Here is a 14,778-nt window from a genome sequence, read left to right on the forward strand (position 1 = left end):
GTAAATAATAGAATTTTGAAAAATAGCACCAAATTAGTTTTAAGAATAAAACAATGCTTTTAACTCTTTCTTTCATCTTGTATTTATACAAACTCCAATACAGGAGATATTTTTTATTCAATTGTTTATTTATTGTTTATATTAAGGACAAAATACACTATATTTTGTTTAGGCTAAATCAGTCGGTTTAACTTCTTTACTGTCAGATGGTTCCTGAGTTGATGTTTGCAGTAAATTTTTGTGGAACCATTCTGGTCGTTTCTTTTTTAGCTCCACCACTCGTTGATTCTAAATGTAAGAAAGAAATTTATACTTGTTTAGGCAAAGATAGACATAATAAGCATATGAATATTTTCAATAAAGTAATTACCTTCCAGAATTCTTTCTCTCTATCAACTATATCATCTTCGTACAAAACAACTACATCTTGTTCCACTGGCTCCAATCCTAATTCTTTTTGAATAGCATCTTGCATTTCTTTTGTTTCCATTTTTACTCTTTCGTAACAATGTCCTTTAGAATTAAAATAATGTTGTTGAAATCTGTATTTCACCATAATAAAATTAACATCATCGATACTTACCACAAAGTGTGCCATATTCATAATCATGACCACAATGCACGCAACTTAAAATATTTGTTTTCGCTACTGGAAATTTATAAGAGTGTGGCCATTTCTCTAGATCACCATATCTTCTTTTCATTCTTTTCTCAAGAGTTCTTCTAGATTTAGGAACTGCCCATAAAATTCCATTATCCATAATTTCTTTAAGTGACCATGAATTTTTCTTTTGTACCATCGATGACTGACCTAGCACATTTGAACAATCTACAGCACAAAGTGCTTCTATTTAAGGAAAAAAAACAAGATAGAATTAATCTTCAACTCTACATATTAAACCTGTATAGTATATACCATAGAAAATAATAAGGTTAAGTTTAAATGACTTCGATGCAATAATTGTCTATCTACGAAACAATTGTAGCGAATTATTAACAAGTATTACGTAAACAGTTAAATAAATTAGTTACCTGGCGGAAAACCTCGGCCGAGAATAATTTCCACCATTCTTTCAAAGTTTTTAAATGCGTTGCTTAACCTATGTATCATGTTCAACGCCATGTTTGCGAGTTAAGTTGGAAAAATTGATTCGAGTAGTCAACTCAATTTTTGTTGAAACCATTGAAAACAGCAGACAAACCAATAAATCATTTTCTTCGAAACGTGGTATAAAAATTAAGATATTAACAATACAAAATTTCCGAAGGATTATTAAGTTGCAGAGTGTATGAGGAGTACAAAATTTAATTTATAAAGTGTCGATATAGTAGAAAATTAAGAAAAGAAAATTGTTGTGAAAATTATTTATAGCGAATCATCATATATGTTATATCATTAAAAGCGAATTGTGTAAATGATATAGTGAACAATGTTACAATGAAAACGATAGACCAGGTCATACCAGACTTGGTTAACCTGATTATAAATAATAACTTAATTAAAAAAGGAAGACGAAAGCATGATTTTGGAGAATAATCGCCGGATAAATATATCCGCAAATGCCGAAAAATTAGAGACCAAGGGTAATCTAACTAGCTCGCAGGATGTGAGTGAGATTTGACCGATGTGACTGACTGACATCGCGGGCAGCGGCGGGGAGGATGAGATTGAAATAGGGAAGGGAAGGAAAGACGAGAGGTGGTGGAGGTGGATTTTGAAGGTTCGGTGGGGAGACTGACTTGAGTGCATCTGGAAAGTGTTTGCTGCGGGTAGAACGTAGAAGAGAACTTGGCGGCGTACAGGCTCACTACAGTTTTCGCTATGGCGTGTATAGGGTCGAGTAGGCTCTGTGCTCGTGCGGAGAAACTGTGCCAATTTGGACATTTCGCCCAATTGCGGAGGAAAGTTTCGACTACGTGCACCAAATCCCGACCAGAAATTCCAACATCTACCAGCACATTAGTTCAGCATTGCCAGGTACAATTTCTCCTGTCAATCTCTCATCAAAACCATTAAAACTCACTGACAACCTTCAAAAATGTTTTCAATAGTTTCGGAACTATACATTACACTTGGACATTGGTTCTGTGCGAATGAAATAATCAATTTCATTCATTTTTAGTGAAATTCCCGTGATTTTACTGACATAACCTAACAAATTCAGATTACCGATCGGGAAGAAATGATATGATTTAGTGATAAAAGAAATTATTTTATCGTCAAAACAAAGCTGATTGTGAAATTCAAAAATTATTCAGCGTTTCCCTTTAACCTTTGGGGTATCGATTTAACTTACATAATATCTGTCAAATGTGGGGCGAATGATATTTTAAGGTAGTTTCTTCGGATGCTGGGGTTAAATTTTGCTGTGTCGTAAAACATAATTGAATTTTTAGATCTGTATAGAGTGCTGACTACTAAATGTAATTATTAATATAATTTGTGAAAGCGGCGGGAAGATGGAATTCACGTGGTACTTATACATGAAAATGATAAAAACGGACTTTCGGTCATAATGTCGTCTGCTAGAGAGTGTAGCAGACGCTACTCTGTCAGCTGCTAACTACGTGATTAAAAAATATTCTAGTTTTCACTTTCTCCTAACATCCGACGATGTAATCACGTAGCCAATACACTTGTGCGCTCCCGTTAATTCAAGTGTAGCACATTAATGAAGTTTTTAGGAACGAGATTATATCATTTTGCAAAATATTATATTAACAGTTGTATTGATCATGGAAGCGGCGTTAAATGGCTGGCGAAGCCAGGGGCGCCAAATTCAAATTGAAATTCAGCGATTTATCAGTTTCTTCGCTAAATTAATTGTGAAAACGATATTTTATATATTTAAAATAATCAAGTGTCTCCCATTTATATATACATATATACATTTTTCTTTCTACGCTTTACTTATCTTGTAATATCTCGTAACATTTTTACACAATTTATTCCTAATAAATAATTGAAATCATTTCACTTCTAGCCAAGCGTTACGTTCGATGTTAATGTGGGGAGGTTTTAAACACTATTTTTGAAAAATTAGGTTGTCCAAGCATACGTTGGATGGAGCGGAGAATTCAATCGATGTCCTTTTCCTTTCATTTTCGAAGATCATTATTATCAAATTGGTCAGTGAGAACCGGTCGTAACGTAGACGGTACGAATTTCAGATCCCGCTCTCGTAAGTAGGCTAACCGGCTCGCGAGAGATCCTTCTTCGACTACGTCGACCTGTGGAGCTCCCGCTCTTGACTTTCTCGGCTTGTCAGACTGTAATCCACGTACACACACGTTCTTCCAACGTTACTGCCTGCAAATCCGAAATGCTCGATTAAAACTTTTACTATATGCCATTCCTTCAATCTCCAGCGAAAACAAACATTTTTCACAAACTTCGATAAAAGAGATTTATCGGTTCACGTTTGCATAGTGCATACAAACATATAGCAATATACATATGTAAAAACAAAAGGCACTCTTAAAAATATATACTTTCACGTCACGCTATACATATAGTATAAAACCATGTATACGCATGCATCTGTTTTTATTTCACAATTTTCATTTCATTGAGGAAAACAATAACACGATAAGGATATCAAGATGTACACATGTATGTTATCCAATAATAAGATAGCTCGTAGAAATTTTTCATGTCGAAATATGAAAAATATTTCTGAAAAATGCCACGACTTTTAAAAGTTACTTTCTCTTTTACCTGGCAAGTTTCTCATAATTTTATTTTCATTGACAAGGCTCACAGTCAGCCAATACGACGTTAGATATTTTTCTAGTAATTTCGAGAGAGCCGTTACTCTTGATTTTTTCAATCATCCAAATTTTATAACGACTACGCACTCATCGTTAGAAACTTCCAGCCCTTTTCGTAATGGTAAATAGTTAACACCTGATTGACGCACACTCAATATACTCTTTTGACATTCTGTCCCCGTAAAAGTTGCGCGCACGCGCAGGAATGCATGAATATTTTCACAATGCTATTATTGCCGCTAATGCAACGAATTACCGTCAATTGCATTAGATGCACTTATTTACGCATTAGCATAAAACAATTGTATCTTGCCGCGTCGATGAGACTTTTAGTCGATTCGACAAGCCTCATTAATTATACAACGGTATGAGCCTAGTGGACAGCTTGTTTATCTATGCTTTTCTATTCAATGAACTTTCATTCACTTTACAGCACACGAAGTATTTCGACTGTTCGCCCAGCATGCTAAGTGACTTCATAGTATCGATAGAAAATTTTTCTTGTCGTGTGGAAAGCTCTTCCGACAAATCATACCAAAATATTTAGACACGCAGAATAATAAATCCTTATCCTATACACTTTTATACAGGGTGTAATACAGGTAATAGGAGATATTTTCATCATAGGTTCGTTAGACCACTTTGAGTAAAAAAGTCTAATAAAATTTTTTTCTAACTCGTAAAGTTTTTGAATTGCGCCATTTTTAGTTTAGCCAATAACATTGCTCCCAGCAATAAAAGCTAATCAGGGAAAAAACACTTGCCCATCGAATCGTACAAAAATATGCGTAGAATGATACATTTTGATCCTGATAATTCTTATTTACGTACGTCGTGATTCCGGAAGTAAATTATACAATATACAGAGCGTAGCTCAAGTCATAGGACATATTTTAACACAATGGGTGCTTTAGACTACTACGAGAAAAAAAGGCTAATAAAATTTTTTCTATCTCTTAAAGTTTTTAAATTACATAATTTTTAGTTTAGCCAATAATGTTGCTTCAGCGGTGAGAGCTAAAAAGAGAAAGAGAGAGAAGCACTCATCCGATAAATCGTAAAAAAATATTTAGACACGTAGAATGATAAATCCTGAATCCAATAATTCTTATTTACGTGCGTCGTGGCTCCGGAAGTATAATACACTATATGTACAGGATGCAATTCAAATCATAGAAGATATTTTTACCATGGATTCTTTATACCATTTAGAGCAAAAAAGTATAATAAACTTTTTTTTCCATCTCTTAACATTTTAAAATTATTTCAGATTTTCCTTTTCCATATCAGATTGCTATAGCAGTGAGAGTGAGAAAGAGCGAAAATCGCTCGCTCCTCTCGTCCTCTCACACCCTCTGTCTCTCTCTCTCTCTCTCTCTCTCTCTCTCTCTCGCTCTTACAGCTGGAGCAATGCTACAGCTAACCTAAAAATTGAAATAATTAAAAAACGGTAGAAGATAGAAAAAAAAATATATAAGACTTTTTTACTCAGAATGGTCTAAAGAAATGCATGGTCAAAATTTCTCCTACAACCTCACTTACACCCTGTACATCTATACACACAGTAGAATAGAGGCAAAACACGCGAATTTCCCAATAAGCAATAATTGATATTTCAACTGTAATAAATTGGTTTATGCGGATTACTAAATAGCTGACTCATATGAATTTTCCAGCATTAGGCACCTCGACCCATTAATTAATCCTTACGATCCTTTCTCTTTTACGTTACATTTATATTTGGTTAGCCTACTTGACTCGTGGAGCGAGTTTCTTCGGATTCTCGAAAAACCATAGCGTTTTCTTTTCGACCGGGACTCGCAGCCACTTATATATAATATATAAATACTCCAAGTGTCATCCTCGAGAAAAAAAGGGGCCTTCGCTATAATGGCCACGGTCGTAGCTATATAACAATCGAACGATTGTAGAAACATGAGAGAATTATGATAGACCGAAGAAGTTAATACAAGATGTAATTGCCCGTGAATATAGTCATGTAGTTACACGCGCAATTCACGCTAATTCAAAGTTTGAGGTCGATCTCGAGATTAGACGGCAGTTTTGACTCGTTAAACACGTGCGAATCGCAAATCTCTCGTCGTCGACGTCTCGTCAAGCACCTGTAAAGATTTCTATGGAAAGAAGATCGTAGTCCTACAGTGACAGCATATCCATTCATGGAACATTCGTGATTCATCCGCAACTCGTGCGCGCACGGTGCGTCAATCGAACGTTCTCTGCATGAATGAACGATTGGTCCTCCAAAGTCCCATCCCTAATATTCCGGTGGCTGGCACAACTTTGTTACCGCGGGAGAGCAAATATAGTAATAAGAATATCGCGAGGGGAAAGTTGAACTCGTGCTCTCCGAAAATCCTAACGATTTGAAACTTAATCCGGCGCGGACGAATATTTGGGAGCAGCCGAAGCGTAAAATCTCATAATCGATTCTATATATACATATACATACATATAATATACAAGGAAATCAGGCGAGTTTGCGAAATAGCAGAGTTTGAAGTTAGCGCGCGAATCGCTTTCGTAAACGGTGCACGAACCTTCCATTCCTGCATCGTTATGGCCATTGAATATTTTAGGAAGCGTGATCAGCCACGAATTCTATCTTATTAGCTATATATTGCGTAAGATCGATATGAATGGCACGACGAAGAGGACGGGACTTTCCGACCACGTGTGCCACGAAGCCGCGCCGCTTCGTGGGAGAAAGTAATACGAAAGCGTGTTATAACCCGCCAGAATACGCCTCGCGTAGAAAGGATTCTCTCGGATTTCTCAATCTTCTCCATCACGAGGAATGTTGTCCACTTTTTTCTTATATTATAGGATCCTCCATTGTTTAAGGGGATCGCGAGAAGCATAATCTCATTGGTAGTCGATTCGTGCCTCAAGGTCTGCCAATTCCACGAGGAATATATATTTATGTATGTGTATATATATATATATATATCCCTCGGAGGAATACAAACAAGTAAAATGTAAAGTGCCTCTTCGATGGGAGATCAGGAAAAATTCGTTGTAGCTTGCGAACAGCGTATACATGTACCTGCAGCAGTGAGGCCGAAGCGTGTGCTGCACGTAATCGCGTTCAACTTTTACCACGACTCACATTTGGCTATCGGGGCCACCTGCATGCCGTTCTCGTCTCGGAGAAACCGCTTGTCGAAGGAATCAGAAAAAAAGCATCACTCTCCTGAACATCTTTGGCGTCTAACGTCTCTGTAATAATCCTTTCAATTTTAATCCTACAGAAATCACGTTTCTTATACTCCTCTCGCGCTATAATATAACGGAGAATCTCCAAATGTTCCTCTGGACCCCCGAAACACTCCGACCACCATCGAAACTCGATACTCCGTGTCTGAATATTTTTTGTATTACGTTATAAGCATGCGTTGATTCACCAGACTTTTGCTAGACAAAGGTCATTGGGTGACACGTATAATATATATATATATATATATACAAGAGTCAATGATAAATGAATAGGAAAAATGAAATAAGATAGACGAATGCTAATTGAGAGTTTACTGGGTGTAAGAGTTGCATGGAGACTGAAAGTGAAAGCTGTGCGGGGAGGGCTGGACTTGAAACAATTTTCTATCGAAACCTAAGCCAAGTGAGCGTGTAACGCAGAAGACACGACATCATCGCGAATCATCTTAATATTACATAAAAGTTACAGAGCATATATAATAACAGTGTTGTGCCACTTGGAAAAACTGTCGTGCATCGAGTGGATTTGGAATTCTGGAATTTATTATTCGGTGGGAGGGGGGGGGTAGCTCGGAGTCTGGCGTGTATACTATGGAAAGAATATGTAAGCAGTGAGAAAGAAGAAGAAATTGCTTGATTTGTGTTGGGTGGGTAGGCAAGACGCAGCAGGAGAAAGACCTTCGAAACTCTCTTCGAGATTCCTCTCAAACGCTCGGCGGCTGCTATCGCTTATCTTGCCCCCCTCCACTCCCCCCTCTTGGTCTATAAGGAACTTTCTTCAGACTCGTTCGTCGGCTTCTGTGGCCGAACCGAGTTTTCATCCTGCTATCAATGGAGAACGCAGCTTATAATCCAACGGTTTAACGCACTCCTGGTCAAAGACCTTACGCACTAAAAAATCTGGGTCAAGGATATCGGCCCTCAAAGTCAAGGCACGCAGTCTTGGCACCTATTCAACCACCGCCATTGCTCCAGAGTGTCTCCGATGTAATCGTCACGATTGTCAGTCTAAGAGACACATCAAAGGATGCGCGAGAGTTAGAGTCTCCGATAAATGTCTGCGCGGATTGATTTTATCGTCGACAGGAGAGTGTGGCGAAATATTATTTACCGAGTTAAGCGACGCGCCACTTGAGGACGCCGCGCGACCGCCGCCACCGCTCTGTGGAAAAGTCGACGATTGTTGCGGGCACTCGTGGAAAGTACGCTGGAGGAATGCGATTTGACCTTGATTAAGTCCGGCCAGCTCGATTGGTCTATCGACAGGACGTTGTTTCTTCGATAGAATTCAAAAGAAATACGCAGCTACCTCCAAGCAACACGCGACCTTGATCTTGTACGTTAGCCATATGCAACAACGTTTACGTCCCCAATTATGTACCAACGTGCTAGTGATATATTGCAGGATTATTGAAAACGTTAGCGATACTTTTCATCGGTTGTTATTAGTCATAAATTTTCGTCTGCAATAACTTCGGCAGGATGAGTAATTCGCTTTAAGTCTATATTATAGTGTATACAGGGTGTGCCATTCAAGGTGCACTGGAGGATGAGCCTAGAGAGCCATTTGACTTAACTGAACGCGTATATCAAAGATCAGTTGTGTTTTCATTTGACTTTTTTCACTCTTATCTTTCTCTCTATTTATATTCTAAAAAGCTTTCGCGAAATGATTGGAATTTCTTATGGTTTTGTACAAAGTGACTTCTCGACTTTATGTTTTGGTACTTTTCAATCAGTAAACTCTGTTTATGTTCACTTCCGAGAAGGTACTTGCGTTGATCCTGTTACAGTTAAACCAAAAGATAGAGATCGATGAAGAGAGGAATTGTATGTGTGACCTTGGATTTTTATACAGCAAAGCGTGCACCGTAAATGTTCATCGGTCATCAGCATCTTTATCAGCATGGCGTCTCTGATCCCAGAATGTGGGTCGGTCCGAGAGCACGCTGATGCGGAGAAAGTATATTCCCCTCTCTGCCTCATTCCACCGTGACATTCGATAGCGTTCCGAGAGATCACCTTGCTCGCACTATCTTTAGAGGAAGCTCGGCTCGATAATACGCAAGTTTAGCAGTTTCACACTCTTCTTCAGTGGACTCTTCGATCAAATATGGCGAACTACGCAGTTCTTTTGGAAAAGAAAGAAAATTTACGTTCATCTTCGCAGGGAAAAAGAGAAAGTATATATATATATATATATATATATATACATGTACATATATAGTATATATACTTGTTTGATAAACAGTGGATGGTCCTCGGTGCTTCAAAGATATTTGGCAACAACAGCATTCTTGAGTGTTAAACCAACGCACCACCTCCTACCGCGTGAGTTGAGCAAATTCTCTCGAGCAACGAAAAGAAAACTTTCGCCTATGTACCAAGAGAACACTTTTCTCGCTCCATCCACGTATCGATAAATAAAGAAGAAGAAGAAGTGGCAGCCTCGTCAGAAGTAAATTAATAAAATATTCTTTCCCACCGAGCTATAAATAAAGTGCATTGCTATTTCGCTAGTATAGGTAAGTAGGCGATTTCTATCTAAACGAAGTTCTCGCTGTAAAGTGAGCATGGTGAGTTGAAATAAATATATCCAGTTTCTCTGCTTCAAGGTCGACGAGTAGCAGGGGATCATTTTTAATTCGCTCATAGAGCCAAGAGCTATGTTGAACCTTAAGGGGATGCAATGACCGCGGTATCAAGAAACTCCGAGGCATCCGACCTTGGATTTCTTACTCAGCTTTGCGAATGTGGTAAAAGATGCGCATAGCCATCGGCCATTGTTTCTCATTCGCAATCTTTATCTCTCGATGTAGACTCTTGAAATTTTCAACGCTTCGTTAAAACGTTCCTCGTGTTGAGCCTACCGTAAAAACTAATTATAACCATATTTTATAAGCAATTAGTCATATCCTCAAAAGAACGCCTCCAAGCTCCTTCGTGGAAAACTCAAGGATGCTCAATTGGAAAGTTTCGTTCTTATTTTCCCGCGTTTGCTGTGAAAAGCACGATTATCGCGTTCTTCGATCGAACACCGTATCAAAAGGCTGCTGCTCTGCAGTAGCCTTGAAGATGACTCGATGGATTTCTTCTCTTCTTCTCTCCATGTAATAAGTACGCGCTATGTATAAAATCCCCAAGAAAAATATTGTACGTTGACAGCGAGAGATCTCTTCAGCCATAACTTTTATGATTTATCCGACGATTGATCCAAGAAGATGTGTTCGACAGACCAAATTTTCGATAACGCACTCTTCGGCCAATTATACATTCTTGTTCAAAAACGGTTAATATGCCTGTATTTAAGGCTCTTGATTACTGGTGGGCCATTTTCGAGGACGCGAAGCAAGCAAACTAACGATTTCACACGACTAAGATTAGTAAAAACACGTCATCGATCGTGACTTTATCGTCGACTGCTATCACGATGTTTCTGTCCAAGTTTACACCATTGCCAATTGACTCGAGGTTGCCACAATCCTCCTCGCGGCGGTTTCGGTCAGTCCCGTCCCGTAACCTCACTTTCTCCTCTTACGGAAAGATCGGACCTGTGTCACTTTATGTTCGATTTAAACAACTCAACTGACCACCTATATATATTTATATCGATATATGCATGACTTGCTATAATTTCTTTTCGTTGTGTATATATAGATATAGATAAGAGTGTGTTCCTCTATATATAAGGCAGTGATTATTACAATTGGAACATTTTTATTCGACGATTCCTCGTGCAAGAGCATTTTCTTACTGCATATTTTAGTGGGTTTTAAAAATATTTCAAGTTCTCAGGTGCACCTTAAATATCGATATATGCATGACTTGCTATAATTTCTTTACGTTACATTCAATGATTCCACGTGCAAGAGCATTTTTGCTGCTGCATATTTTACAGGGCTTCGAGACTATTTCAAGTTCTCAGGTGCAACTTGAATATCTATATATGCATGACTTGCTATAATTTTTTTTCTTTATACACACATATATATATATATATAAAGTGTATTCTTCCGATGTAGTGAGATCATTACAAAGAAAATTTTTCATTCGAAGAATCCGCGTGTAAGAACATTTTTGTTGCTGCATATTTTACAGGGCTTTAAGGCTATTTTAAGTTCTCAGGTGCAACTTAAAGAGCGTGTCTTGCGACAGAGACACTTCCATGGAGCACATGTGATCTTGCGAAAGCACGATCGTGTACGTACACTCATAGCTATACTATATACATGTTTGGATCGTCGCCATAATAAACCCTCAAACCCACCTTCAAGGACGACTGGATGTCCTTAATTCGAAAGACCCATTGTCGGCCAGCCACCTGCCAAAATATATACTTTCATCCTTTCTTTCCTCCTTGCACAATGCCCCCCCCCCCCTGAGTCAACAATTTAACTCAAAATTGATCACCGTTCGCTCCATCGCACTTTCTTTTCTCTCCTTTTTTTCACTTTCCACGCCAGTTTTCAATTCTCTCAGCTGGCCAACCCTTTTTCGAAATGCTAAAACAATGATTCATATATTTAATCCAAATTTCTATTCGTTATCAATGCGGAGATTCATTTTTTTCTATCCGTTACATGATCCTATATTGTTATATAATAATTGTAACTTGATTCGAATAATTGCAAAATTTCAATTCTCTAAGCTGATCAACCCTTTCTCGAAATTCTGTATGAATAACCAACTTTTAATCCAAATTTCTACTCGTGATCATCGCGGAGGTCCGTTTTTTCTGCTGACGATCCTATATAGTTGTACAAAAATGGTAACTTGATTTGCATAATTTCAATGCTCGTCCCAAAAATAGCACCCCAAAGGTTACGATTTCCTATTCGATCAATCATTTCCCGGTTGGAGACTCGTCCGTATCATATCCTTGAATTCTTTTGTTAAATAGTCGAACAGTTTTACAGTTTTAAATATTTGCAATCCAGAATCGATAAATTCTGTTTTTCGGCTTCGTCTGGTTTAGAAAACTGGAAACTCCTTGGCAATAAATTAGGATTCGCGATAAAAATTTATACACTGGCTCAGGAAATCATTTATTTTTACATTGTGTGTCATAAAGTGTGGGCACAAGAGGATGCTTTTTTTATTTTTGACAACAGAAAAGGCCTCGTCTAGCATTTTCTTCTATCAGCTCGATTGTTTCGTTAGCCACGAAGAAGCTGAAGAACGTGCTTTTAAATAATTCTCGTTCAATATACGAGTCTTTGTGCACATATAGCTTCCTTATAATCTCTCGGCAAAAGCTTGCACATTGTTCGGCGAAGAATTGCCAAGTGATTTGAAATTGAAATCGATGCGGAAGCGTTTTGTAATTTGTGAATCACGGGTTCCAAATTGGTCCGTTGGAATTTTCGGGATTCTGTCTTGTTCTCTCACGCGACAAGCTCAAACACAAGAAGAGACGAACCGTCGTTTAACGAGGAATAAATTATCCAAAAGTGAACGTAATAATTGGTTATGTATCCAAACTATTTTCGACTCGACCCTGTGTACGTGGCAGAACATCGCCAATGACATAATTGTGTTTTAAAATGGACTGCGCTTAAATAACAAAATTACACTTTTAACCGCGAAAAACTTCTTAACCTCCACCTAAAATCTCAATCCTCGACAGTTTCTATACGCGAATGAAGCAATCTTTCAATTTGATTATTTAATATACTCGAAATTCTATTTTCGTTCTGATAATCTCTGCTGGATAGATGAGAAAACTACTTCTAGTTTCTCAGAAATACTGATAAATTCCTTGAATACATTTGGTCGAGCCGAATGAAGCTGGTTCCCGCTGGTTCCTCTATAGTCGAATACAAAATCATTGGAGAAATGAAACCACAAGAATTTAGCAAATCATTGCCCGGTCGTCAGCGCTAATTGGTTGCAGCCATCAAAAAGTATTATTACGTTAACTCTTACGTGTTTTCGCATTCCTTCGAGCTTTCAGAAACCTGCTCCATCTCTCCTGGTTTTCTCAATTTTTAACATCCGGTTACTTACTTTACACCACCGCGATAAGACTCGATATATCGTCACTTTCAGACTAGTTAATTAACGTTCTTTTTTTTTTCGTTGTCTTTTATTTAACAAGCAAGCCCGATGAATGTCAGGAATTGCAATTAATGATGACACGCGAAGCCACCTTGCGATGGACCACTTTCACCTCTCCGGTCAGACTCCGAGAGACAGGAATTCTGATTAATTTCTGCAATTTCACGTAACAAGCTAATCTATTAAATTATTAGGCTCTCGTCAATGATAATTAATATTTTCGGCCACGTCTGGCATTTATGCAATAAAATTCCTCTAAGCGGCTTAGTTCCCGCCAAGTTTTTATGTAAAGTCAAGCTTTTATTATGAATAGTTTGTTACATTGTATAATCAATTACACCGTTAAAATTAAGAATTATATAAGTGTGCGTTTAGCGAGTCGAGACGAAAGAGATCTATCCTTTTACTTTCAATTTCCGTTCAGGCTAACTATATATAATATATGTGCATATATATATATATATATATATATAATATATGTGCATATATATATATATACAGTTGGGGGACGTTTCTACCGTTTAAAGCATGTAAACAGCGGGATTAATTTTGGCGTGTATTGGCAATATTTTACCCTTTCGATAGATGCAGGTAGTGCAGTGCATGCGGCTACTGTTCGCTTTGACTGTGGCCTTGGGACCGCCACCGGTGATTCGTAAACGCGGTAAAAGTTGGATACAGTGAACTTGCCTGTTGCTGCCGTTGTAACTAGTTTTGCGGAATGTAATAAGTGCACATTTAGCCGGGCGAGTGACGTGAAATCACAGGACACGCATGGCCACACATCCAATACGGTCATTGCTCAATGTTGCATATCCTTGACTGATTTCATAGCAAAATATGGACCGCCCTTAAAACTACCACGCAGTTTTCATTAATTGCTAAATTTCCAACGATCCACGAGATCTACAATAGGATTTACTAGTGAGTTAATGATCACAGGATACGTATGGCTGCACATTCAATAATCAATATGGTCATTGCAGAGTGTTGCATGTCATCCACTGATTTTGTAGAATAATATGGACCAACCTTAAGTCTACTATGCAATTTTCATTAATTGCTAAATTTCCAACGATCCACGAGATCTACAACAGGATTTAACAGTGATAGTTAATGATCACGGGATACGTATGGCTGTGCACATTCAATAACCAATATGGTCATTGCTGAGTGTTAATATCATCCACTGATTTTGTAGAATAATATGGACCGACCTTAAGTCTACTATGCAATTTTCATTAATTGCTGAATTTCCAACGATCCACGAGATCTGCAACAGGATTTAATAGTGAGTTAATGATCACGGGATACGTATGGCTGCACATTCAATAACCAATATGGTCATTGTTCAGTGTTGCGTATCCTTGACTGATTTCATAAAAAAATATGAACCGCCCTTAAGTCTGTCACGAAGCTCTCCGTAACATCCCGAATACCGTTGGATCCTCCACGATCTACGAGATCTAAAATGAGATTTTCAAGTGAGCCAATCAACGCGTAAACCGAGGTCAATAACATCTCCGTGGAGCAGCCAGCGTTTTCATGAACTGTCGTCACAATGCGTGAACAGTTTCGACGGTCACGGCTGAGAACTCTCGCGAGAAAGTTGTTGCACACCGTCTTTTGCCACAACTGCGCGAGAAAATAACATCGCGATGATGAAGAACAAGACGCGTTCTCCGAGATGATCAAGATGCAGTAATTAAAAAA

At 38.2% G+C, this 14,778-nt stretch overlaps 2 protein-coding genes across 2 annotated transcripts in view; one reads left to right on the top strand and one right to left on the bottom strand.

Moving 5' to 3' along the window:
* Positions 1–107: 107 nt before the first annotated feature.
* mRpL32 (mitochondrial ribosomal protein L32) lies at positions 108–1,261 on the bottom strand. The gene is made up of 4 exons (XM_066725569.1): positions 1,033–1,261; positions 584–847; positions 371–513; positions 108–288 (listed from the first exon to the last, which is right to left on the bottom strand). Exons 1-4 carry the CDS (start codon positions 1,121–1,123, stop codon positions 169–171), a joined length of 618 nt encoding a protein of 205 aa, XP_066581666.1. The 5' UTR covers positions 1,124–1,261; the 3' UTR covers positions 108–168.
* Positions 1,262–1,805: 544 nt separating this feature from the next.
* qless (decaprenyl diphosphate synthase subunit 1 qless) overlaps positions 1,806–14,778 on the top strand; it is a 28,142-nt gene continuing 15,169 nt past the window's right edge. The window contains exon 1 of the mRNA XM_066725566.1: positions 1,806–1,978. Within this exon, the coding sequence (XP_066581663.1) occupies positions 1,823–1,978 (156 nt within the window). The 5' untranslated portion in view covers positions 1,806–1,822. The remainder of the gene's footprint in view (positions 1,979–14,778) is intronic.

This window comes from Prorops nasuta, unplaced genomic scaffold, assembly GCF_024137725.1.
Source record: "Prorops nasuta isolate Cenicafe-Biocafe unplaced genomic scaffold, Cenicafe_Pnas_1.2 PNAS00004, whole genome shotgun sequence".
NCBI classification, from domain to species: Eukaryota; Metazoa; Arthropoda; class Insecta; order Hymenoptera; family Bethylidae; genus Prorops; species Prorops nasuta.

Bases quoted from the DNA above. Each gene is read 5' to 3' on its own strand.
- mRpL32 (XM_066725569.1), bottom strand. From the start codon at position 1,123: ATGGCGTTGAACATGATACATAGGTTAAGCAACGCATTTAAAAACTTT. The intron at 848-1,032 runs GTAACTAATTTA...TTCCTTAAATAG, and splicing joins CGGCCGAGGTTTTCCGCCAG to AAGCACTTTGTGCTGTAGAT. The intron at 289-370 runs GTAATTACTTTA...TCTTACATTTAG, and splicing joins GAGAGAAAGAATTCTGGAAG to AATCAACGAGTGGTGGAGCT.